The sequence below is a fragment of the Bubalus kerabau genome, chromosome 21 (assembly GCF_029407905.1).
Source record: "Bubalus kerabau isolate K-KA32 ecotype Philippines breed swamp buffalo chromosome 21, PCC_UOA_SB_1v2, whole genome shotgun sequence".
Taxonomy (NCBI): domain Eukaryota; kingdom Metazoa; phylum Chordata; class Mammalia; order Artiodactyla; family Bovidae; genus Bubalus; species Bubalus kerabau.
In genome coordinates, this window is record NC_073644.1 from 49,098,835 (window position 1) to 49,125,385 (window position 26,551).

Below are 26,551 nucleotides of genomic sequence, written 5' to 3' on the forward strand. Positions count from 1 at the left end.
TCTCCTTTGTCTTTCACTTCTCTTCTTTTCTCCTTCTCTTTGTAAGTCCTCCTCATACGGCCATTTTGCCTTTTTTGCATTTCTTCTTGGGGATGGTTTTGGTCACCCCCTCCTGTACAATGTCATGAACCTCTCTGTCCATAGTTCTTCAGGTACTCTATCAGATGTAATCCTTTGAATCTATTTGTCACTTCCACTGTATAATCATAAATGATTTGATTTAGGTCATACCTGAATGGCCTGGTGGTTTTTCCTACTTTATTCAATTTAAATCTGAATTTTGTGATAAAGAGTTCATGATCTGAGCCACAGTCAGCTCCAGGTCTTGTTTTTGCTGACTGTATAAAGCTTTTCCATCTTTGGCTGCAAAGAATATAATCATCTGATCTCAGTATTGACCATCTGGCGGTGTCCGTTTGTAGAGTCGTCTCTTGTGTTGTTGAAGAGTGCGTTTGCTATGACCAGTGCGTTCTCTTGGCAAAATTCTGTTAGCCTTTGCCTTGCTTCATTTTGTACTCCAAGGCCAAACTTACCTGTTACTCTAGGTATCTCTTGACTTCCTACTTTTGCATTCCCGTCCCCTGTGATGAAAAGGACATCTCTTTGGTGTTAGTTCTAGAAGGTCTTGTAGGTCTTCATGGAACCGTTAACTTCATCTTCTCCGGCATCAGTGGTTGGGACATAGAGTTGGATTACTGTGATGTTGAATGCTTTGCCTTGGAAACGAACCAAGATCATTCTGTCATTTTTGATATTGCAGCCAAGTACTGCATTTTGGACTGTTTTGTTGACTGAGAGCTACTCCATTTCTTCTAAGGGTTTCTTGCCTACAGTAATAGATATAATGGTCTTCTAAATTAAATTTGCCCATTCCTGTCCATTTCACTGATTCCTAAAATGTCAGTGTTCACTCTTGCCATCTCCTGTTTGACCAGTTCCATTTTACCTTGATTCATGGACCTAACTTGTGGCTTGTGGCTCAGCTGGTAAAGAATCTGCCAGCAATGTGGGAGACCTGGGTTCGGTCCCTGGGTTGGAAAGATCCCCTGGAGAAGGGAAAGGCTACCCACTCCAGTATTCTGACCTGGAGAATTTCATGAACTATATAGTCCATGGGGTCGCAATGAGTTGGACACGACTGAGCAAATTTCAGTTAACCTAACCTAACTAATGGACCTAACATTCCAGGTTCCTATGCAGTATTATTCTTTACAGCATCGGACTTTACTTACAAGTGGCCGTAGTTTCTGCTTTGGCTCAGCCTCTTCATTCTTTCTGGAGCTATTTCTCTGCTCTTCTTCAGTAGCATATTGGATACCTTGTGACCTGGGGGGTTCATCTTTCAGTGTTGTGTCTTTTTGCCTTTTCATACTGTTCATGATAGAAACTGTGGCTTCTCTTGTGGGACTCTGGCTCTAGGCGTGAGGGCCCTAGGGCCCTCTACCTTCTGATACTAATAGAAATCTGGCTTTCCCCGGAGGGGAAGGCACTGCTTCACCTTGTAAGGGGTGGCTGTGTTTTTTCTCTTTTAGCCCTTATCCTCTGGTCTGGAGAAGGAGGGTAGATGATCTACTTGTTCCTCATTGCCACTTTTCAAATGATTTTTCTCTTTCATTTATCCCTATACTGCTGTGTTCTTTTAGCCACTGACTCCTTTATATTGAAATGATTTTTGTTCCTTGATTAGTGTCATTTTGTCCATTATTACTTTTGTCTTAATTCTTGGCCACTTCAGGATACACATGGATGAGTCTTCTGACACTATCCACTCAGTTCCCATAATGGTTTTGTTTTCTGCCCTACTTCAGCCACTTGTATCCAGTTATCCATAGTCATACTATAACCTGTGTTTCTTGAACTGTCTGTTGTATTTTTATTCCCATTCCATCATTGGTGGATTTGGGGGGTAAAATATTCAAAATCAGATACTAGAAAATTAAAATGCTGTTTGTTTGTCATGACAATATCAAATTGCTATAAGTCTCTGATCAGTTATTGGTAATTTCTACAGTTCCCTCATTGCAGACAGTCATTCAGGGATAGCACTTTGAGTAGCACCGTTGCGGGATAGTGAGGTGCGAGAGGATGGTTATGTCCCAGGTTTCATGTGAGTCCATGGGTTGGCCGCCCAGTGTGGGTTCTTGGCTTTGATGCAGGAAAGAATTCAAGAGTGAGCCGTAGTAAAGAGAAGATTTATGAGTGTGGGCCATCTCAGAAGGCAAGAGAGGCAGGCACCAGGGTATGGGGTTGTAAGATTTTATAGGGGTGGGTAATTTCATAGGCTAATGAGTGGGAAGAGTATTGTAGCCATTTTGGGAAAGGGGTGGGCATTTCCAGGAATTGGGCACCTTTTGTGGTAAGCCTTGGAACTGTCACGGCGCCTGTGGGTGTGTCATCTGTCGTGCTGATGTGTTACGGTGAGTGTATACTGAGGGTTCCGCTTTCCTGGGGACTCAGTGGTAAAGAGTCCACCTGCTGATGCAGGAGTTGTGGGTTCGATCCCTGGGTCATGAAGATCCTTTGAAGAAGGAAATGGCAACCCACTCCAGTATTTTTGCCTGGGAAATCCCCATGGACAGAGGAGCCCGGGCAGCCTGCAGTCCATGTGTGTGTGCGCAGTCGTGTCCTACTCTTTGCGACCCCGTGAACTGTAGCCTGCCAGACTCCTCTGTCCGTGGAATTTTGCAGGCAGAAATACTGGAGTGGGTTACCCTTTCCTACTCCAGGAGATGTTCTTGACTCAGGGATCAAACCCACCTCTCTTGAGTCCCCTGCTTTGGCAAACAGATTCTTCACAGCTGCGCCACTACATCTTGGACCTAGTTAGTTCTAATCAGTTTATGTCATGTCCTTGGGCTGTGCCATTGTCTTAAAGTTGCTCAGTCGTGTTTGACTCTTTGCGACCCCATGGACTATATGGTCCATGGAATTCTCCAGGCCAGAATACTGGAGTGGGTAGCCTTTCCCTTCTCCAGGAGATTTTCCCAACCCAAGGATTGAACCTAGGTCTCCCACATTGCAGGCAGATTCTTTACCAGCTGAGCCACTGTCTCAGCACTGTTTTAGGTCTTGTTGCATGCATGCATGCTATGTCACTTCAGTCATTTCTGACTCTGTGCGACCCTATGAACAGCAGCCCACCAGGCTCCTCTGTGCGCGGGATTCTCTAGGCAAGAATGCTGGAGTGGGTTGCCACTTCCTTCTCCAATCTCACGACCCTTCTGTAATCTCAATTTCATTCAGTGTTTTTGGACTAACACCTTCCGTCTTTCCAGTTCAGTGTATACCCTTACTCCATTGGGATGTCCATTCTGTAGGTTCACTGCATTTCACTACCCTATACTTTCTTAATGTTAGAACGTTAAAATCGTAACATTTTACACAGTCTTGCTTTTTCTTGAGTTGTTTTACTTGCTTGGTGAAAGTACAGTTCTGGTTAAATCCAACTTCTCCCTCTGCGTTTAGACTTACACAGTTGAACTTGAAAGGAGAAGACACATCATGTGTACCTTGGAACTTTCATGGTGCTTTAAATTCATGGTTTCAGCCCGTGAAGTGGTCCTTACTGTCTGGAGATCATATGCTGTACTCCCCTAGTTTCTGGACTCTCTCACTGCTGTTTCACCCCAGTCCTGTGATCAGCCTCCCCACCACCTTGTTTCATCCTTACTAACCACCTTGCTTTCAACTTCCTAGAGAAGTTTGCAGTCAGAAGAAAAGTTCCACAAATTCCCATTATGTTTGTCTTTGAGCCATGCAAGACTAGAATGACACTTTTTGTTTTGATCATAATTTTTGCCTTGTGTTCTCTTTTGCTTGTTAATCATAGGGACAATCAGCTGGTGGGAGTGGTTATTTAATTTGCTGTTAATATATGGGGGATGGACATTAAACAGTGACACAGTTAGTTAACTACAGTTAAGCAAAGTGTCCTGAAGAATGATCAGTATATAATATGTGTATGTACCAGGGATCCTATTAGTCTGTAAGGTGCCCATGGCTATCCCCAAGGAAGCAGTATTTATTCTGATAAGGTGTAAAGAGTACCCAGCAAGAGGTAAGGCACAGAATGAGTGGGAAAGGCCAGCAATCTAAAAAAAAACTGTTTTTGTGACATTCTCTCTAGGCTGAAGAGACCTAGGGTGTGAGTGGCCCAAGATGAAACTGGAGATATGAATAGAGGGTTTTTTTGTCTTTTTGACAGAGGTTTTGAGTAGGGAAGAACAATCACATTTTAGCTTGTTTGTGTTAATGGTTTCTAGAAAATGAGTATTGTGAATTCTCTTTCACGCTATGTAAATCATTGTACTTAGCAGTTTTATTTTGTCAGATTTTCTGTAGCATGTGTTAAACCCTTTTCCATTTTTCACAAACCCCCAAACCTGCTTTCTTTTTCACCTTGTATTATGCTTTGCTGAGGTCTGTTGTAATACAAACTCCCTCCAGATTTTCCTAGTAGCCTCGTTTACTTGTTTTTTAAAAAAGATCTGTTTATTTTTGGCTGTGATGGGTCTTCGTTGCTGTGCGAGGGCTTTCTCTTGTTGCCGTGAGCAGTGGGGCTCCTCTAGCGTGCGGGCTTCTTTTGGCGGTGGCTCCTCCTGCTGTGGAGCGTGGGCCCTAGATTGTGTGGGCTTTAGTAGTCTCGCCTCTCGGGCTCCAGAGCACTGACCCCGTAGTTGTGGCACATGGGGCTAGTTGCTCTGCGGCAGGTGGGATCCTTGTGGACCAGGGATCAAATCTGTGTACCTTGCATTGGCTGGTGGACTCCCAACCACTAGACCACCAAGGAAGCCCCTTATTCACGCTGATGCTTATCACTTCACTGTCTGCTCAGAGCAGACCTTTCCATGCTTTAACTTTTCCACCTGTCCTCATCTTCTTTTGTCTTACTTTCTTAATTAGTACAAGACTAATAAAATGCTACATTTTCGTTGTCCAAAATTGACAGCTAGGTTTTGAAATTGCATACAGTTCTTTTAAAGGGGGAGAGAAAAGCATCAGCAAAGCTCAGGTTGCCTTTAAATTCTCTCTCCTCTTGGTTATCTCTCCCTCCTTCCCACCCCATCTTGCCACCCCAACCTTACAGTATATTTTAAAAATATTTATAGAAAGTATGTGAAATATAAAAAAAGTAAAAACTTTCCTGTATAAGCATGTCAAATTTGCCTTGTATACATACTGTTCTGCCTGCTGTATGAAAAATAGGTTGGTGGGTAGGAACAAGACTGAATACAGAGTCAAGAGTTGATTGTCAATCATCCCATTGAAAAATAAATGGTAGTGGTTGTGTTTAGAGTGGTTAATAGTGGAGACAGAGAGTAGTGGACAAACTAGTAATCTGAGGATGTAGGGTTGATAGAAATTAGTGAGTGATGGGATGCAGTGAATAAAGGAGAAGGCACTGTCGAGAATAACCCTCAGGTTTTTGACATAAGCGGCTGAGATAGTAGTAGTGCTGTTAACTGAGCTGGGGAAGGCTAGAGAAGGAGCAGAGTAGGGTAGTAAAGAGATGGATTACGGTGAATTGATTCTCTTTGAATCTTAAGTGTCAAGTGGATGCTTGAGAAGACTGGAATAGAGTTCAGAGAAAGTCTAAGATGGAAAAACAAGATTATGAGTGGAAACTGAGTGGAGGGTAGCTCACTTTGGTGGGCGGGAAGAAGACCAGCCCCGGGGCTAATGACTGCTAATGGATGCGGTAGAGGAGGTTAACCTTACAAAGCAGGCCAGGAAAGAGCAGCCAGAAGTAAGATAGGGAAACCTGAAGCCAAAGAAGCACAGTTTCAGGAGAAGAGAGTGGTGAGGCGTAGAATGCTGCTTAGACATTAGGTTATTTCTGTGTCAGATTCAGAGATATGGGGGTCATTCATGATCTTGGGAAGAACTGTTACTGGTTTGATAGAAGCAGATGTCAGGTGAGATTTGGTTGGAGAGGGAATGTGAGAGGTAAGAAAATAGAGGAAAAAGTCTGGACAGCTCTGTTAATAGTTGGATGTGAAAGAAGAGAAGAGTCCCTGGAGGAGGAGATGGGAGATGTGAGGTTGAAGTGATAGGCAGAAGTAGATTACTTATTTTTTTAATGAATGAGTGAGTGAATGAATGAACGGATGGTCTAGTTGAGTGTGAGAGGTTGATAAGTGCCAAGGAATAATCATAATGTAAGGTTCTAGAGAGATGAGAGGGGATAGGTTGTAAAACGGAGAAGGCAATGGCAACCCACTCCAGTACTCTTGCCTGGAAAATCCCATGGACGGAGGAGCCTGGTAGGCTGCAGTCCATGGGGTCGCTAGGAGTCGGACACGACTGAGCAACCTCACTTTCACTTTTCACTTTCATGCATTGGAGAAGGAAATGGCAACCCACTCCAGTGTTCTTGCCTGGAGAATCCCAGGGACGGAGAGCCTGGTGGGCTGCCGTCTATGGGGTCGCACAGAGTCGGATACGACTGAAGCGACTTAGCAGCAGCAGGTTGTAATAACATTTACAGTGTATACATATATACATATACACAGAAGGGGATTGATTACCTTTAGATTGGAGGGAAGAATAGCATGGGGGTGGGAATGCTGTTCTAATAGGATAAATGCTAATTGTTGTGGATTTCATACTTGAATGTACATTCACTGAAAAACCCTCTGAACATTAAACTAGAGGGTTGAGAGTCTTTTATCTCAAAGATGCAACTCCCATTTGATAATTTTATCATTTCTACTGCCAGCTACATTTGACTGCCTCTACCAGGAAAATCCCACTCCCCTCCCCCCCCCGATTGAAAACCATATATGCAGTAAATAATCTGTTTGGGAGGATTAATATATGCATATGACATCTTTTCCCCTGGTGTTTTGGATACTTCATCTTTATTCCACTGCAGAGAATTTTGTTAGAGTTTTTATTTCTACTTTGTTTTACTTTTTTCCTTGTTTTATGAATTACAACCAAATTCCACTATGGAGAGAACTTCTAATAGAATTAACTGACTAAATTTGACCTAAATAGTAATTGGTGTCCTGAGCAGAAAAAACACCAGTCCTTTTTTCCTTCAGAAGACTTTCAGTAGACTTTTATGTTAGAATGGAGTTTTGAGTAGAGTTGTATGGGATACAAAATTCAAGAGGTACAAAACTCTTGGACAGTAAAAAGTCTTTGACTCCTGTGCCTCAGTCACTCTCTTTCCTTGCCAGCGCAGCTGGTGTTACTCTCTTTACAGTCCTTCCAGAGATTTCTGTGCATGTACAGACAAACTCATATAATTTTGTTCATTTTACACTAATGGTATAATGTATCTTTTTTCATTTAATGTTATGTATTAGAAAGTGTTCCATATTAGTGTATAGAGAATTTTTTTTATCCTTTTTGGCCACATCGTATGGGCATACCATGATGTCCTATTTATGGTTGATGCCAGTGTTTGTGATTAATGTGGACATATTTAAGTGGTTTCGCTTGCAATACTGGTTGCTTTTTTAGGAAACAGAAGCCACTGTAAAGATCAATACTTAAAATTTAAGGAACTTGAAAGGTTGATGTGTCATATTGAAAGACATTGATAATTGTTATGTTTTCTTACAAGGAGAAACAGTCTATATTTATTTGTGCTATCCACATAATTTATTTACTTGAAGAAGCAAGAGTTTTAAAGATCATTTTAACAGATTTATTTTTCATTTTAGTGTCTTTTCTGATATTTAAGAAGAATTTTATTCTAGAGTATATAACTTTATAATCTGCAGAAGAGTCAACTCTCATGTTTATTCAGTTAGAAAACCTTGTATTATTCCTCTTACCGGAGGATATTGCATATCTATAAATATTTTATTTCTTGGTTTGTTTGTTTTTCTCTTTTCTGTCGGCATGCTTCATTCAGGACGCTGGCAGTTTGTTGATTTAACTTTTACTCCCTCTGTTGGCTTTCAGTGGTGTTACATTCCTTTTGGAGTGGTGTTTGCAATGACGTTTATGCTATTTTTCTTTCAGCTCAAAAATTAATTATGATACAAATATATTTATACTTTTTTGTTTTGGTTGTGGCATATGGGATCTTGGTTTCCCAACTAGGGATCGAACCTGGGCCCCCTGCAGTGGGAATGTGTGGAGTCTTAACCACTGAACTGCCAGGGAAGTCCCATGGGATTTTTAATTTATAAATGTTTCCAGTGGTCATGAATGTTCTGATTTTCGTGAATGTGTAAGGCCTGTTTTCTTTATTTCCTTGACTGTGCTGGGTCTTTGCTGCTTGGACTGTCTAGGTGTGGCGAGCTGGGGCTACTCTAGTTGCAGTGTGTAGGCTTCTCGCCATGGTGGCTTCTCTTGTTGCAGAGCACGGGCTCTAGGGCCTGTGGGTTCCAGTAGTTGCAGCTCCTGGGCTCTAAAGCCCAGGCTCAGTAGTTGTGGTGCTTTGGGCTTAGTTACTCCGTAGCACGTGGGATCTTCCTGGATCGGGAGTTGAACCCGTGTCTCCTGTATTGGTAGGTGGATTCTTTACCAGGGAAACCTCAGAATGCCCGTGTTGTCAGCAGCTAAGAACAGGACCTGAGCGGGGAGAAAAGTAACAGATAGTAGAACATTTATGTTTATATGTTTATAGTAAGCAAAAAGTAGACTTGTCATATTAGATCAATGAAAGGGTTTTTCAGTTATCTTCCTGCTGCTGTCTGCCACATAGTGAACTATCGAGGAACTCGACAGAATGACGGAATGGAGATGTCGTATTGTACCTTTACTAGCACCATGTAGCTTAATGTTTGTGTCTCTCTGTGACTTGTGGGACATTATGATAATTGCCTTCTTTAACATCAGTTGTTCAGGGTGACATACTACTTGCCTTATACATTGTTAGCATTCTCTTAAAAACTACCAGTTAATGAACTTCGTGCTGTATTGGTCACAGCTCTCATGGTTAAAGATTATGTCCTGTTTCTCTTATGAGTAAGTGGAGTTGTAGCACACACAGTGGGGGAGAGATATTAGGTTCTAAAGTTAGCATAGGAGGTGGATAATGCGTGTGTAGGGTGTTTTCTTTTAAACCCTTTAAGTCATTCTTAAAATAGAGAGTATTAGGTTTTCTGGATTCACAAAGTAGTTTATCTGTATTTAGTGGCTATTGTTTATGAAACAAAACATAGGTTAAAACACTAGACTCGGTGTTTGATGAAGGTTTGATGTGAAAGGTTTATGGGAACTAGGAAGAACAGATGAAACAACAGATTCAGGTTTTTCGGCTTAATGCCTGTCTAGAGCAGCTCCTATTGAGCAAAATGGCAGACAGCTTTGATCACATAATTATTTTTGTTCACTTGTCAGATGCACGTAATTGATGGGTTTTTTCCCTTTAACGAAGGTGTGCATTTGATGTCACTCCCCTATAGCGTGCTCCCTTGCTTCTTTTCTTTGAAGGTTGGAACATAAAAGTAATCATTCCAGTTAACTTGTTCTAGATCAATTTTTTTGAAGCATTTATATTAGTTAAAAATGTGTGCTACCTATATCAAAGTTTTGAGGATCCTTTTTTTGAACACTTTAAATAAAGTTTTTAAGTTGAGAATACTTATTTGGTTGCTTGCTGGCCTTGCAAGTTGAGTAATAGAAGATTAATATTGTGCCATTTTTAGTAGCCATGTATGCCAGTATTTGGTTGCATTAAGTCCTTTGAATTTGACTTGTTCTAGCAATTAATAGATACATATATTTTAAAGGCCCATATGATGGCTACTTTCACTATCCACTTAGAAAGGTAGGAATGTTATGTTGATTCAGTGATCTGCCATTTCTGTTTATTGATTTTTGTGTGTTTTTGTACAGGTTGGTTTCCTGTTACATCTTTGACATAGTTTCCTAGACTGCTCCATGAATTAACTTGAAAATCTGAAATGAAGATGGAGGAGGCAGTGGGAAAAGTTGAAGAACTCATTGAGTCTGAAGTGCCACCAAAAACATCTGAACAAGAGACAGCTAAGGAGGAAGATGGATCTGTGGAACTGGAATCTCAAGTTCCAAAAGATGGTGTGGTGGATTCTACAGTTCTCTCTTCAATGCCCTGCTTGTTGATGGAACTGAGAAGGGACTCTTCTGAGTCTCAGTTAGCATCCACAGAGAGTGACAAGCCGACAACTGGCCGAGTTTACGAGAGTGATTCCTCTAACCACTGCATGCTTTCCCCTTCCTCTAGCGGCCACCTGGCCGATTCAGATACATTGTCTTCTGCAGAGGAGAATGAACCCTCCCAGGCAGAAACAGCGGTAGAAGGAGACCCTTCCGGAGTGTCTGGTGCCACAGTTGGGCGTAAGTCTCGCCGGTCACGATCTGAAAGTGAAACATCCACCATGGCTGCCAAGAAAAACCGGCAATCCAGTGATAAACAGAATGGCCGAGTTGCCAAGGTTAAAGGTCATCGGAGCCAAAAGCACAAGGAGAGAATCAGGCTACTGAGGCAGAAACGGGAGGCTGCTGCACGGAAGAAATATAACCTGTTGCAGGACAGTAGTACCAGTGATAGTGACCTGACTTGTGACTCAAGCACGAGCTCATCAGATGATGATGAAGAGGTTTCAGGGAGCAGCAAGACAATCACTGCAGAGATACCAGGTAGAGGATGTTTTTTAAACTGACTGTAGAGCACCTCATGGCATTTCTCAGCTCTTGGGCTCAGTTAGATGAGTGACACTTGAAAAAAATCCAGGAGACCTGCAGCTCTATGTAAATTGAAGACTGCAGTGTGTTAACAAGACACGCCAATTTGAAAATCTGTTCTGAGGTTTCTAGTGCACTTTAGCACATCAGCTCGAAAAAAAAAAATTCAATGATAGGGACAAGATTATTTTTAAAGAATGGAATTTCTCACAAGTCTCTTTCTCTGTAACCCACTACCTGAACTCCCATCATTGCCTTTCTAGCACTGCTTAGATCTAATATTCACTGTTCAGTGTTATTACCAAGTACATATTCCTCAGGAACAGGCACCTTGCTTTATTATATAGCCACTGCACTCAAGCTGATGGTGTCTGAAATAACATGTTCTATCTTTTGTTAAAGGTTTCTAATAACTGTTCCTGCTAAAACAGTAGTTTTATGTATTCCCCTTCTCCCTCATTCAGTGCATGATTAGCTCGTTGTCACTTGCATTTGAAAAGAATGTTTTTTGCAAAATTTCCCCCTTAACACCCCCAAGTTTAAAAAGTTCAGTAGAAATCCACTGTTCCAGCTCTCATTGATATGAGTCTGTAATTTATTACATGTTTGACATAATCTGCTTTCTCTATATTACTTCGTCTGATACTGTGTACTATGAAGGCAGTCTTGAGATTTTCTAGTGGAAGAAAAATGAGATCTGAACTATCCTTAATTGGGTGAATTCTCATTGTTGAAGAGACTTTCGATTAGGAACATTCTGTAAAGTAGTCAGCATGTAATAGATCATGGCAGTGTTATTTGTTGCTATGGTAAAGAGGGGGAAGTTTTGGTTTTCAAAGTTTTATGGGTGACTTTTTTTCTCCTAGTTTTTTGAAAGGTTTCTGATTCTATACATCAGCATATTGCTGATATACGAAGAATATTTCAAGAAAAATCATATTGGTTAATTAAATCTATAACTAACCAAACTTACAGAAACTCAGTAACAAGAACGATTTTATAGGTATTCAACTTACAATAAAAGTATCATTCATATAGTACATTAAATGTGTTCCTAACACTTGTCGGACATGCTTACTGTTTTAATATCTATTGAATTCCTTTGGTAGTTCCCTGTGTTATAATTACTGGGAGAGAGGGTTTAATTGAAGCCCATCAGTTGACTGCATGAGAGAAGCAGACATTAGGGTTGTTTTAAGGCAGGTATATTTAAATTTTATATTTAGTGTTTTAAGGAAAGCCTATTAACAACTATACAGTCGTTTATGCATTCTTAGGTCCTGTACTAATCTACTACTCATGATCATAATGGATCTCTTGATACAGTGCTTAATTCCACTCACTAAACAGATTTTTATGTAACTGCCCAATGCTTCTTTGTCTTTTTATGGAAACGGAGAAGGTGGGTGAGCAAAAATTCTCTTTGAAGATAGACCCCATTGTAGAGATAGCATGAGAAATACCTTCAAGGACGTTCTCCCTGTTGGGCTTATATAGATTAGGTGTGCTTTGTTCATGTTTTCCAAACCCCTCTGCTAATTGACTACCTTGACCAGTATCTAAAACTTCTAAAATGCCAGTCATCTATTTCTTGTTTGTTCTGAATTGTATACCAACCAAAACACCAAAGTAAATTATCTGTATCTATAATTTAGTTTGTTTTGAAAATATGTAGAGTTTTCAAACTATGTAGAGTAATCATGGAGAACCAAATGGTAGGTAAGGTGCAGGGCCACTCTATGATTATCTGGGCTGCAGACCACAGTTTCTGAAGATGCTGTACGCATGAGCAGCTATGAATGGTCTTTCCTAGAATTATGCAAAGTGACAAAGATAGAACAGCTTAAGTTTAAATATTAGGAAGTTCATTTCAACTATCCACATTGTTATCCCTGAAAAATTTTGACATTGGCCTTTTCTGTTGTCATAATTATGTGTACCTCATTTTCTTGAGTCACATTATAACTTTGGGGCAGGAGGGATACACTCTGCTCTAATTGCAAGGCAGTTGCTGAAAAGTCACATAGATTGTAAAGGTAGGATAAATTGTGAGCTGACTTGAAACATGAGTACAGCACCGTGGACATTCAGGTGAACTTAAACTGGACATGTCTAACAATGAATCTCTTGGGATCTGGAATTTGAATGCAGCAATTTATACAGAATGGAAACGAAGAGGGAGAATAAAAACTGATATTCTTGCTTTACACTTTCATTAAGATGCAAATAATTTTAGTAGTTCAGAAGTGCTTTATAAACTTTGTTTGGCAGCAGTTTAAACACTGAAGGAATTATGCTAAATGTTAACTTATGCCAAACAATTTAACAATTAATGCATTTTCTTTTAAAGAGTGAAAATAATGTTGCCTGGTGATGCATAATAATTGAGTTTGATATTTGGATCACAGATGTTTACAAAGTGGTTTTGTTGTCTTAGCATTTAGCTGACAGGCAGCTTTTTATCCACACTAGGTCATTCTCTCCTTGAAGTTTTTGAAACTATTGATATATTTCTCTTTTAAGAATCTGGAAGTATCATATCAAGATAACTTTGGCAGTTCTTTCATTTGGGGGATTTAGAGATGAGCAAAAACAGAGTGTTTCATAGTGGATATTAATGTGAAAATAGTGTGTGGTGGTTTTGAGTATTCAAGGTTTTTATTGAGTATCTCATTTATAGATGATCTTTTTATATTATTAATCATTCTTTGCAGTTTTATTATTGGAGCGTTACTTCTTCACGGGTTGAGAGAGACATCAGTTTTTCTGTAAAATCACTTTGAAACTAGATATATAAAGTCTGCTCTCGCAGGGAATTTTTGTTTTTTGTTTTGTTTTGGATGTGCCACATGGCTTGTGGGATTTTAGTTCCTTGATCAGAGATTGAATGCAAATCTTTGGCATTGAAAGGATGGAGTCCTAACCACTGGATGGCTGTGGAACTCCCCCAGGAAATTTTTATTTTAGTGAATGTGAATAACAGACATCAGACTTCAATTCAAAAATTCTCTGAACAGAGCAGCTTATGTGCATCATTGAGGGTGGGCAGCAGAGAAAAGTTTTACCAGTGACATGTTTTTCATAAATATTTAGTATATAAGAAACCTCACGGTAGCTTCATCTTGTGTGTGTGTGCTCAGTTGGTCACTTGTGTCTGACTCTTTGCGACCCCGTGGACTGTAGCCCACCAGACTCTTCTGTCCATGGTGTTTTCCAGGCAAGAATACTGGAGTGGGTTGCCATTTCCTACTCCAGGGGATCTTCCCAACCCGGGGATCAAACCCATGTCTTCTATGTCTCCTACGTTGTCAGGCAGATTCCTTGCCATTGTGCCACCTGGAAAGCCTGTAGCTTCCTCTTACCTTGGCTATAATGACCTATTTTTGTGTAGTTTAGTAGTGCACCATGTAAGTGACCACTCGGACTGAGGCTCAAAAATAGTATCCATCTTGGTAGGTAAGGGTCAGTTGGTTTGCATTTAGAAAATCTAATTGGTCTATTTTGGAGAATGTCAGGCTGTAGAGGACACCTAAGATCATCTGAGTCCTTAATCCTTTGTGGTCAGGCTGGAGCAGCTCAGCCCTCCTGAAGCTAGGATCTCAGCATTCACAACTCACCACAATTATTTATACAATGAAATCCCTCATGATTAGCTATAGTTTTACCTTACAGTTTTTCCTATGTAGAGACTTATTGTGTCTGATCATTTAACTCTTGGAAATGAAAAAAATATTTCTTTAAGTAGTAAATCCTTTGTAGAAAAATTTGAAAATAGAAAAATGTGAAGTCTAAGATTAAAATCCTGTTTCTGTTAACATTTAAGAGTATCACCTTCTATAATAACAGAATTGATCATACTATGTGTACTTTTCTTTCCCTTTAATATTGCATTTTGGACATTTAACCAAAACACAATAGTCTCCCTAAAACCATGTGTGGATTTTGAATAATTTATCTAACTATAAAATAACTTCCCGAATGTTGGCCCTTTGAGCTGTTTTTAGCTTTTGCTGTTATGAAGAAGGGTATGAACACTTTTAAGTCTCTCAACACATACTGCCAAACTACTCTTTAAGACTTTATTGAGTTTATTTTATCCAGGAGCTTAAGTGTTGGTTGCATTATTTTCTCTCTTTTGAGTGTTTATGAAAATGTTGCTGGTTTGATGAAAGAATTGTATCTTGGCATTAATTTGTATTTCTTTGATCACTAATGAAGTTGAAAAATCATACTGGCCATTTGTATTCTTTTGGTAAACAATCTATTCATGTTCTTTGCACATTTTCCTCTTGCTACACTTTTGTTTAAAATTGATTTGTAAGGGTTTGTGACCTACTGAGGGTTGAATTACTTGAAAAATTTTATTATTAATTTAAGCTGTAGGGACTTGCAGTGGAAGATGAGACCCCAAACCCAGGTTGGGAATCCTGTAACCTGTTTCCTGTTTGAATATGAGGTGACTGAAAGCCCCATGGCCATAATTTAAAATCTGATTGTATTTTGGCAGCTGTTTAGGAGACTCATTAAATACATTGATAACAAAAGACCAAGACTGTGTAATCAGGTGAAAACTGCCTGAAAGCAGTGATTAGTAAATGCAAACAAAGAACGTAGTATCTGTGCAGTTTTCAGTCTGGCTGTGTGTTAGAATCACTTGAGTGGGGAGCACTTAAAACTACGATGCCCAGGCTCCATTCCAGACTTGTTAAATTAGAATCTCTGGCTCTGACTCAGGCATCAGCATTTTCTCCCCAGCTTTTTGGAAACATAATTGACATATGACATTGTGTAAATTTAAGGTATATACGGTATTGATTTAATAAATGTCAGTTCAGTTCAGTCTCTCAGTCTTGTCCGACTCTTTGTGACCCCATGGACTGCAGCACTCCAGGCTTCCTTGTACATCATCAACTCCCCAAGCTTGCTCAGACTTAGGTCCATTGAGTCAGTGATGCCATTCAACCATCTCATTCTCTGTTGTCCCCTTCTCCTAAATGTATATTTTGTGAAATTTATTAGCATAGGGTTAGAAGGCAGTGGCACCCCACTCCAGTACTCTTGCCTGGAAAATCCCATGGATGGAGGAGCCTGGTAGGCTGCAGTCCATGGGGTCGCTAGGAGTTGGACACGACTGAGCGACTTCACTTTCACTTTTCACTTTCATGTATTGGAGAAGGAAATGGCAATCCACTCCAGTGTTCTTGCCTGGAGAATCCCAGGGACAGGGGAGCTTGGTGGGCTGCTGTCTCGGGGGTCGCACAGAGTTGGACATAATTGAAGTGACTTAGCAGCAGCAGCAGCAGCAGCTAACACACCTCTTACTTTGCATACTTACGATTTATGTATTAGGAAGTTGTCTTCCTTTCAAATATATGATGCAGTATTGTTAACTATAGTCACTATGGTGTATTAAATCCCTAGAACTTACTCTTCTTATACAACTGGGTGTCCGTCCCCTTTGATCACCTTCACTCATTCTTGCTGCACTCTGTACTCTCCACCAAACTACTCTGTGCTTTTATAGTTTGGTTTTCTTAAGATTCCACGTGCAGGTGTGATCATGCAATATTTGTCTTTCTCTGACTTATTTCACTTAGCATAAAGGTACCAGCATTTTTAAACTCCCTGGTGATGACATTGGGCAGCCAGACTGAGAACTACTCAGTCAGTTAAGCAGTGATATGTGAAGTCTCCCATAGCTAAAAATCATTGTAGTCTGCTTCAGTTAAGTTCTAAACAGTAGAGTCTCGTTTTTTAAAATGTTCTTAATTATAAAAACCACAGCACAGCCTTTATAAATTAACAAACATGAGCAATTATAAATTTTTCTCCATTTAAGTGATTATATTAAAAGCATGCATTGTTTAAATGTAATCTCCTCAATACTACAGTGTCCAGATAATGTTACCTTAAATTTAGAAGCTTTGAAATGTTACTGGTGGATATTCTTTGACAATCTCTAATGTTAAAGCATCGAGGTATTATTTTCGGCCTGTTTTTCCTAATTTATTTCCTTAGGTGAGTGCCCTTAAAAACTTCGTGTATGCAAAAGCATAAACTTTGCTTTTGATATGTCTTTCTCAAAGTAGGATATATTTTAGTGTTAAAAGGACATATGTGTGTTTAAGATGAGAATATGGTCCCTGGTTTTCTTTTTTTAGATGTGTTTTTCAGAGCAATTTTAGGTTCACAGCAGAATAAAACGGAAGGTAAGGAGATTTCCCATTTATTCCCCTTCTCACCTGCGTGCAGCCTCCTCCACTAGGAGCACCTGCACAGAACGGGACGTTTGTGCCTAGACTGACACGTCATCACTCGGGGCCCGTGGTTTATACGTTAGGGTTCATATTCGGTATTGTACATCCTGTTTGTTTTGACATGTGTAATTGCGTCATCTTTTTAGACTTTAAAATGTCTTTGCTTTTAGTGTGTTTTGCTGGTAGTCATCTTTATAAGGCTGCATCTTATCTCACTGTCCTTAGCACAAGTGTTCTCACACCATTTTGTTGAATTCAGCTTTTAAATACTGAAAAATAAGCAGCACCAGAATCTGAAATATCAAAGTAGTTGTATAAATTCCTGTCCTATACACTGCAGTTTACCCAGCACTTATAATGGGGATAAACTGTTTAAAGAAAGTTTAATATACTTCGAACTCCTTTTAGTTTCTCTATAAGCTGAATGTATTATACTTTGGGGAAAGGTATGTCCTTCTTGAAGACGTTTACTTATAAATAAGTTTGTTTTTTTTTTTTTAATGTGGAGAGAGGGCATGGAATGGAGTAATCAGGGGTGGAGGAATAAAATGAAGTTAGAGGGAAAAGTTGGTAACAATAAACTTGATGAAGTTTTTATTTGCTAGGTAGAATTGGGCTCAAAGTTTGTCCTGTAGCCTTTTAGGCATTGAAAAGAGGTGAAGTGGCATGATATAAGCAGTTCTCTTAATATAGGAGAAACACTGCATTTCTTGATACTGAGACCTAGGAAACTTTTCTTTTGCCTATTCATAAAAAGCCATTATGAGATAAAGTAAACTATATTTTCAGAAATATTCTGGGATAAATACAATAGGGCATTTCATGGGGGCAGTTCTTTATAAAGACTTCTTGATATAGGTAGATGGTATAAGGCCAAGCTTGATTGATTCCATCATTCATTCATTCAGCAAAGTTTGGACACCTGCTATGCGGCATTGGGAATGCAACAGTGAATGAAACATGTCTGCCCTCCGTGGAACATGATCTTTTTTGAGGAGACAGATAATAAATGAATTCATCATATGCTCTCAAGTAGGAATATACATTATGAATAATAATAAAGCAAGATATAAGAGTTCAGATAAAAATGAACTAGAGATGGGGTAGAATAGCTATATTAGGTAGCATAGGCAAGAGTGATCTGAGGAGGTAACATTTTTAATAGTTACCTGAAGAAAAGAAGAGTTCAGTATAATTAGTTTTATTAGAAACCCAAAGTATTTGGGACCCAAACCAAAACTAATCTGGCCTAGTTCAAGGATAAAACACTGTATATAGAAGAGCATATCCTAAAACTGGAATCCTCTGAAACCACTGTTCTACTTGATATTAATAGGTGTACACTGTTCACACATTTGGAAAGTGCTGGATCATGTGGAAACAGATTTGTCTACTGCAGGGCAACTCAGAGCCATTATTGTGCTCTCCAGAAGAGTAGGATATGATTTGTATATCCAAAACTTAACCACAAAACTTTTTTTTTTTGAGATATATGTTTTAGTACCTTGCATAAACCAGGGTTTATAAAAAATATTACACAGCAGTATACATGGATTTTGTATATCCTTTATGTGGTTTTTCCATAAGGAAAACAATTTTTTTTAACTTAAGAGTAGTTGATGAAAATCAATTAACTGAGAATTATTTATACTGACTTATTAAGGGTCAGCTGTTAAAACACCTTTTAGAATTTTAAAGTCATGGTGTGATAATATTCAGGGATACAGTGATAGTCAGTCAGGGTTGTACACTGGAATCACCCAGGGGGCTTAAAACAAACCTATGCCTGGGAGCTGCCTACGTTTTGATGTTTGTTATACCATTCCAGGTCTTTATGTTTAGCAAGTTTGAAAGCTACTGATACTTTCAAACTTGAGTAGTTAGTTGTATAGTACAAAATATAAAATCCTAGGCAGATTCGGTGAAGCTATGAAAAAAGGGTAGTGTCATGTTATTTTTCTCAGAATTACTTTTGTTTGGTTAAGTGCTCCTTATCATTGCTGAATCTGTTTGCCTGTTCTTGGTAATGCTTAAGTCATTTTCCTGAATAAGCATGTCTTAATAAAAATACAATTTTCTGATTTAATGACGTTTTATCAAATGGCCTCACTGCCTTTAAAACTGACTTTAGTCATACTGGCGGATCTGAAGGAGCACCCAGCGAAATTTTAGGATTACTTGGCAGGGGTGCTGTGTGTGTTAGAAACGTTACAGGCAGTGTCCTAGAAGAGGCCATGGGCTGTTATTCCAAGATGCAGAGCCAGACAGAGAAGTTCCAAATGTGGACGGAAAAACTAACTCACCTTGACTGGTGAAGAGGACAAGCAGCTACTGGAGTCCAGGGAACTTAAAATGCAACTGATTGGCCAAGGCGTTTCCCCATCACCCGTCAGGTGCTTACACGCATTGCCTGATTCCCAAGACCTGCTGCAACAGCCCTTTGTGACTTGTCAGAATGTTGGCAGCACATTCGAATTCTCAGACGTTACAGTTTTCCGATTAACTTTGTTGAAAATGGGGATATTATAGAACAACCTTTGAATCTATCACAAAATTAATTGTGTTAACTATCTGCTTTTTGAATTGTGTAAGAAAGAATATGCTTTTGCCCATTTTAAGTTTCTTTTGGTAATGTTTTAAAAATTAAATAGTAAACAAGTTGCTTTTTAAAGAATTAGTTATTCAAAACAAAATTTCATGAACTCTAATTAGAGTTTTGTTACATGTGCTTGGAACATAGAACCGTATTTATATGATGATAGGAGTGATCCTCCGGAGAAAGCAATGGCACCCCACTCCAGTACTCTTGCCTGGAAGGCTGCAGTCCATGGGGTCGCTGAGGGTTGGACACGACTGAGCGACTTCACTTTCACTTTTCACTTTCATGTATTGGAGAAGGAAATGGCAACCCACTCCAGTGTTCTTGCCTGGAGAATCCCAGGGACATCTTGGTGGGATGCCGTCTATGGGGTCGCACAAAGTTGGACACGACTGAAGTGACTCAGCAGCAGCAGGAGTGATCCTCATCTTTATGCTTTTTTCATGCCAAAAGCGTAAATATCAGTAAGATATAAAATAGGGAATCTTAGTGAATCTAGATAGGTAAGTGGTTAATTCCCTTAGCGTCTCTTAGCATTAATCTCTGCAACAGTGTTGACTTGCTTGTGATTCCTGTAAGAGGAATGATGTAATTAATCTCATTCTGGAGGTCATGAGTGAATATTGCATGAGCATTTTTATGTCATTCTTTCATAGGTCATTTAATGAACTGATTTTTTTGCTAGTCTTTAATGACTTGTATGAAATAGCCTTTGTGTGCAAGAAGAATGAATTACTTTTTGAGCAAATTAATACTCTGTACCTTCTATGTGAGATACTGTAAGGAATGCAGATTAGACAGGAGTTTGAGTTTATGTGTGAGAAAAGCAGTATTTTTCCATTGTTACATAGATGGGTTTTTATTTTAAGCTTTAACTCTCTAAGCAGTTACCTGGCAGAATCCGGTGAAATTGGTACTCTGATGTAAAGGGTAACCTCTAGAGGATAGAGATGAAATGGTCACTCTATTAAGGGTATGTATTGAATGGGTTTTTAAATTAATAGTGACTAAATGTATTGGCTAATGTACTACCAATTTAATTTTGTTTTCAGTCCCTGGACCGAAAATAAATGGTATGTTAAAGAGTCCATGGCTTGTGTCAAAGGGGAGAAAATAGCACAGCATCGTTAGCTTTGCAACATGATAGATTTTCAGTGTGTGGCCCAGGACTGAGAAATAGTGTGAGAAAAAGCTAAATTAGGAAGAAAATTTTCAGTAGGTGTATATAACTTGGCTAACATTACCTTGTGCTTTTTTAAAAAAATTGTACTTCCTACTGGATTTACTTACAATAAAAATATGATAGTTTTTCCCTTCAGATATATAAGTTAACTTCTCAATATGAATAAGGTTATTTTAATATTTAATATAGTTGCAACTTTGAAAAAGATCTGATTGTGTGTTTTGCAAGAGGAAAAATAGGTGATATATTTGGAGTTTCATATATAGTTGGACATTAGAACGACAGGAGTTTGAACTGCACAGGTCTTATATGCAGATTTTTTGCACTAAATATGAACTGTGGTTCTGCACAGTCTGTGCTTGATAGTATTCATCGATGTGGGACCACAGACTGTTAGAAAGTTTTGTGTGGATTTTCTTCAACTCTGCAGCGGGTGGGAGCCCAACTTTAGGGTCAGCTGTATAAACATTAAAGACCTTTGTTTTATTTTAGTAATTTACCAGTAACTACTCAGAAAAATTGTCTTCACTTTTTCTGTTTAGTTCTATATTCAGATATCTACACCTTGTAAGTTAACTGTAATAGATTGAATCAATTTATTTTGCTTTTTTGAAGTGAAAAATGACTTAAAAATTTTTTTTTCTTTTTAGAGCTTAATACATGAGAATTGGGGATTAACTTTGGGAGAGTTATAACTGACAGGTTTTTCTCTGACATGATAGCACAACACTTGTAAACTACTTCAGCTAATATATTTTTTTTTAACTTTCCTGTTTTATGCCAATAAGAAGAGCATATTGGTTTTGGGTGAGAAGTTTTTCGCTAATCTATAATATTTATTTGAAATTAAGATGTTTTCAGGGAAGTTTGTTCTGTATTTGGCTTTTCCCTGGGATCACAGATTTTACTAGACATGGATTTTTAGATATAAGAAAATGTCAATTTCAGCATGTTAACATGACTGCTTTTCTATGCATGCATAACTGCTTCAAGAACTTAACAGATTTTTTCTTTGTTTCATGATTTAATGTTTCATATATTAAGCATGTAGTGAAATGCTTTTTATTTTTAAAATAGAAAACATGAATGAATCCTTTAAGAATAACATAAAAAGTAACGAGGACATTATTCTTAGTATGGACTGGATATGTTCTGATTTCTTGTTGTTATTAGATAATAGAGTAGGAAATCTACAGATTTTTTTTTGCCTAAAAGAGAAAAATGTCAGTTGAGTGGAATCATCAAGCTAAAGTTTTAATAATTGATATTCAACGTAAAAATATTGTAAATATTTGAGAAGGTATCGAGCATAATAAATTTGAGGAAGCCTTTTCTACATAAATTTGTATAAAGATATGGAAAGATAGGTTTTGATAGAAAGAAGAGGAACACCAGAATGTACTGATTTAATTCATAGAATATATGCTAAAATATTAAAATTTATTCCAAAACAAAATTTTATATTTTGTTGTTTGAAAAGTTTAACCTTAAGAATAATTTTGTACCAGAAACATACACACAGTTTTTTTCCCTGATTTTCAGTTTGTCATGGTGTCTTGAAAATGTGTTGCTGTCTTAAGGAGTATTGTTTTGAAACAGTAGTTGTTGTTGTTTTTTTTTTAAATGAATTGTGCTTTAAAGTAATTATGCTTATTCCAGATTGCATGATTTAAAAATTCTTCTTTCAGAAAAATTTGTTTTTGTATTGTGGACAAAGAAATATTAAGTATTTGAAGTAGTTATAATAGTTTTTTAAAAATGACTGCTGTTTTGGATTATTGTATTCTCCTTCACTGAGGCAGAGTCTGTATTCCTAAGATCATAGTCTAAATACGTACTAAGAAGTGGAAATTATTTTTGGATTATGTGGTGGCATTTTTATATCGGTATTATTTTAGAATGCCTAGTGGTCATCCCTTGTGCTGTGCTGTGCTTAGTCGTTCAGTCGTGTCCGACTCCTTGCAACCCCATGGACCCACAAGGCTTCTCTGTCCATGGGGATTCTCCAAGCAAGAATACCGCAGTGGGTTGCCATGCCCTCCTCCAGGGGATCTTCTCAACCTAGGGATTGAACCCAGGTCTCCTGCATTGCAGGCACATTCTTTGCTGTCTGGGCCACCAAGGAAGCCCATGAATACTGGAATGGGTAGTAGCCTATCCCTTCTCCAGGGGGAACTTCCCGACCCAGGAATCGAACTGGAGTCTCCTGGATTGTAGGTGGATTCTTTACCAGCTGAGCTACCGGGGAACCCTGGTCTTCCCTTAACTTACCTTAAATTGGCTTAATTTTCCTACAATTTTAAGTATAGGGAATATATCCTGTTTGGGCTTTTTTGTGGTGTATAAAGGGCTAATGCTGGACAGAAACGTCTTTTAGTTGATCTAGATCATGTCTAGCATTGATCTAGACATGGTTGAAATGTTTTTTATTTAAGAATATAATCCCACTCTGCTCAGTGTTATGTGGCAGCCTGGATGGGTGGGTGGGTTTGGGGGAGAATGGATACTTGTAGATATATAGCTGAGTCCCTTTTCTGTCCACCTGTAACTGTCCCAACATTGTTAAATGGCTACCCAGTTAATCAGCTGTATCCTAATACCAAATAAAAGGTTAATAAAAGAAAAGAGTATAATCCCAGAAGAATGTGCTCCCAAATATGGCTGCCACCAGTGTCTACAGGCCCCAGGGCAAGCCAGGCACTGGCCCCTCTGCTTCTCTGGGAAGCTTGGGAAGATCAGCAGGGAGATGGCCTTTGGAGAGTCACTGAGGACTGGCAGATTGCAGTGCTTTATAGGGAATGACTGCAAGAAAAGAAAGAGAAGACAAACACAGATGGTTTATTTAAAATATCTTTGCTCATTTTAATCAGTCCAGTTTTCAAGAAAAGGATCAATTCCGAAAGAAATAGGGAAAAGATTAAAATGAAGACTATAATCCCATATTTGGATTATGTCATCTCACTAACGTCTACATATGCAATTTAGTTGCTGGTATTCAAGTGGGGGGCGCTATGGTGAATATGTTTTCTGATAATCTATCTACAGACTGTTTTCTGCCTAGAGTCTCCTAGTTCAGTGTTGTAGGACATTAGATCCTAATCATTTTTAAGAAAATTTAACCAGCAGATTAAGATTAGAGTTATCAGGTTATTTGAGCCTCTCATTGCATAATACCTTTCAGTTATATTAATATGTAATTTGTGTGCATTATTAAAACTTGAGTGTAATAAGAGCTCAAATAAAAATTTAATTTAGAACACAACACAATAAAATTAAAATCTTAAAACTTAATATTTTGCATGAAGTTTTTTTTTTATACTTAAAGGATCTGTCATTTTGGGGGCTCCAAGAGAAAAGCCTGTTTTTTGTTACTAAGTCAAAGGAATAAGCCTAGTCTCAAGAGTGTGTTTGTGCACGTGCTTGTGAAGGTGTGTGGACCTTCAGAATTATGAAATAATCCTGTATTCTTATTAATGCTATAGTTGGCAGGTTGTGCTGGAAACATAACTATGCAATAGTCTACAGGGATTTTAATGGATTCAGGTCACTAATGTATCCATTCATTGCTTCCTAAATGTGTATAAAAAAAAAATTGCCACATACGAGTTAGAGTGATTAAGTTAGATGGAAAAATTTATTTCTTAGATTATCAGGTAAAAATTTTGACTCTCGTTTCATTAGCAGACTGAGTAAAAGAATATACACGAATTAGTTTATTTTGCTTCATTGCTTTTGTCATTCCTTAGTTATGTGTATTTAACAGCAGATACTGTGATCTGAAGGTTGAGATATAGCACAATTTAATGAAATTATTGCTTAAGGTTTATATGCAGGTCAGATAACATGGGCAGGTTATTTTACAGAACTTGACTTTAAAAAATAGTTACCTGTTATATTTTGTTTAGCTTGTATTGATTTCCTCTCTTCTGTTTGAATTATTTAAATAGTATAGTAGGGGCACAATGGAAAAGATTTTGTGGGGTTTCACATGTGAGAAAACACAGTATCAAAACAATTTGAGCAGATTTATTAAACTGAAATTTAATTAATTTTTTATTAAATTTGCTTTAATAAAAATTGTTCTCAAAGAATAATTCTCAGAATCTTCTCTAAAAATGGCGTATATGCCCTCAATCATTGTACAGATAAGAAACTTGTCGTTTTTAATCTGTCTGGAACAGTTGTATGAGTACATTAATAGTTATCAATGTGAATAACTTCCAAGTTCTATACTTTTCATTTTTTTCTTGATTCTGTTTTTAATTTCTCTGAAGTTTAGGAAAAGTTAGTAGGGATTGAAACCAAAGTAATGAATAGATCTTTTCATATTATCTTAAAATACTACAACGTACAATAGAAGACATGTTAAGAAATGAAGGAATAATAATCTGTGAGGAAGTATATTCTTTGATAATGAAGTCTTAAAACTTTAAAATTTGGGAAGAATGTTATCAAATTGCTGTGATTTTTATTTTTACTGCATTTTCTTTATATCTTTTACCTAATTCTGCATTTGAAGTGTATCAGTTGACCTAGATAAATAAAAATGTTTAAAAAGAAATGTTTCTTGTTACTCTATTTAGGATCCTTTTACATTAGTTATAGTGATTCCCTACCAGTTAATTCACATTAGGTGTTCCTTAGTACAGAAACCTGCTTTTCCATAATGAAATGAATGGCATTAGTTTATAGGTAGTATCACTAATGAGATTTTACATGGTGTTTTTCAGATAATTTTCAGTCTTCTTGCAGTTGGTATATTGAAAAAGGAAATAACAAAATATCAGTGCTAACATAAAAGGTGGAGATTCTTCTCCTTTATATGTCCTTCTGAGTTATCCTGTTAAAAATTGAAGACTGTTTAGAAAATAGCAAAATGTAGCCTACCTTGAGGAATAACCAAAAAGCTGAGTGGATATGTCTTAGCAGGGTACATAGATACGAGGATGTGGCGAAAGTCTTGTCAACTTTTCGTGTTCTTCCTTCTTGTATGTAGTGTAGATGTTTTAGTTTTGTTCTCCATTGATCTGAATCCTCAAAACAGAAATTGTGGATTTGTCCTTGAAATACAAAGATAAATTGAAAGATGGTGACCTCTGCAAGTGTCCTGTTTTCTGTATTTAATCTTGAATATTTTCCTTTAACCTCTTCGATACTTTCAAAGTTAACTATTCATCAGTATTATAGGTAACTTCTCTGGGCAAAATGACCTGTCATTTGTCAGTATGATGTAAGAACAGATGTAATCCTTAAAACTCTATTTCTCCCTTGTAAACAGAACATCTAAATTTTTAATAATTGAGTTGGATATAATGGGAAAAGCACAAAATAGGCATCAATTCATTTTATTTAAAAATGATTTTTTAACTTCTGACATAGAATTTCAGTGCATATTGCTGCATTTTATTTTCATTTAGCACTATCTTATTTTTCTTTTTACTAAAATAGCTTTATAATACTATAAAGGAAAAATACCCAGTTTTTGGTATTTAAAGTTGTTATTTTAGAAATGGCACTTTTTGTCTTTTCTGGTTGATATAGTCATCTTTTCCAAGAGATGCTTTGAAGTTACTGGTTTTATAAATGGTTCTTTGTGTATGTGTGTACATATATTACATATATATGTAGATTAATAGTAATAAAATACAGCGTATGTATTTTCTTAAGTATTTTATTTTTTCTTATTCCAAATAATCATTTTCCATCTTGGTAAATATTTAGATGTGTTACTAAAAAGCTAGTTTTTATTAGGTAGGTTCTGCTAACTGCAGATTTCCCTTCCAACTATTGAGGTTTGCTTCTTTCTTAAAATCCCTAAGGCTCACACCTCATTTTCCCTACACTTGTTTTCCTAACTTGGCTACCATACACATGCCCCTCCTT

The 26,551-nt window shown here is 37.9% G+C and overlaps 1 protein-coding gene across 8 annotated transcripts in view; it reads left to right on the forward strand.

Annotated features, from left to right (window-relative positions):
- Positions 1-26,551, forward strand: part of ARK2N (arkadia (RNF111) N-terminal like PKA signaling regulator 2N) — an 88,604-nt gene that overhangs the window by 30,271 nt on the left and 31,782 nt on the right. For all 8 annotated transcript variants that reach the window (XM_055559330.1, XM_055559329.1, XM_055559332.1 and 5 more), the window contains exon 2: positions 9,802-10,584. In XM_055559330.1, coding sequence (XP_055415305.1) covers positions 9,870-10,584 — 715 coding nt within the window. In that variant the 5' untranslated portion in view covers positions 9,802-9,869. The remainder of the gene's footprint in view (positions 1-9,801; positions 10,585-26,551) is intronic.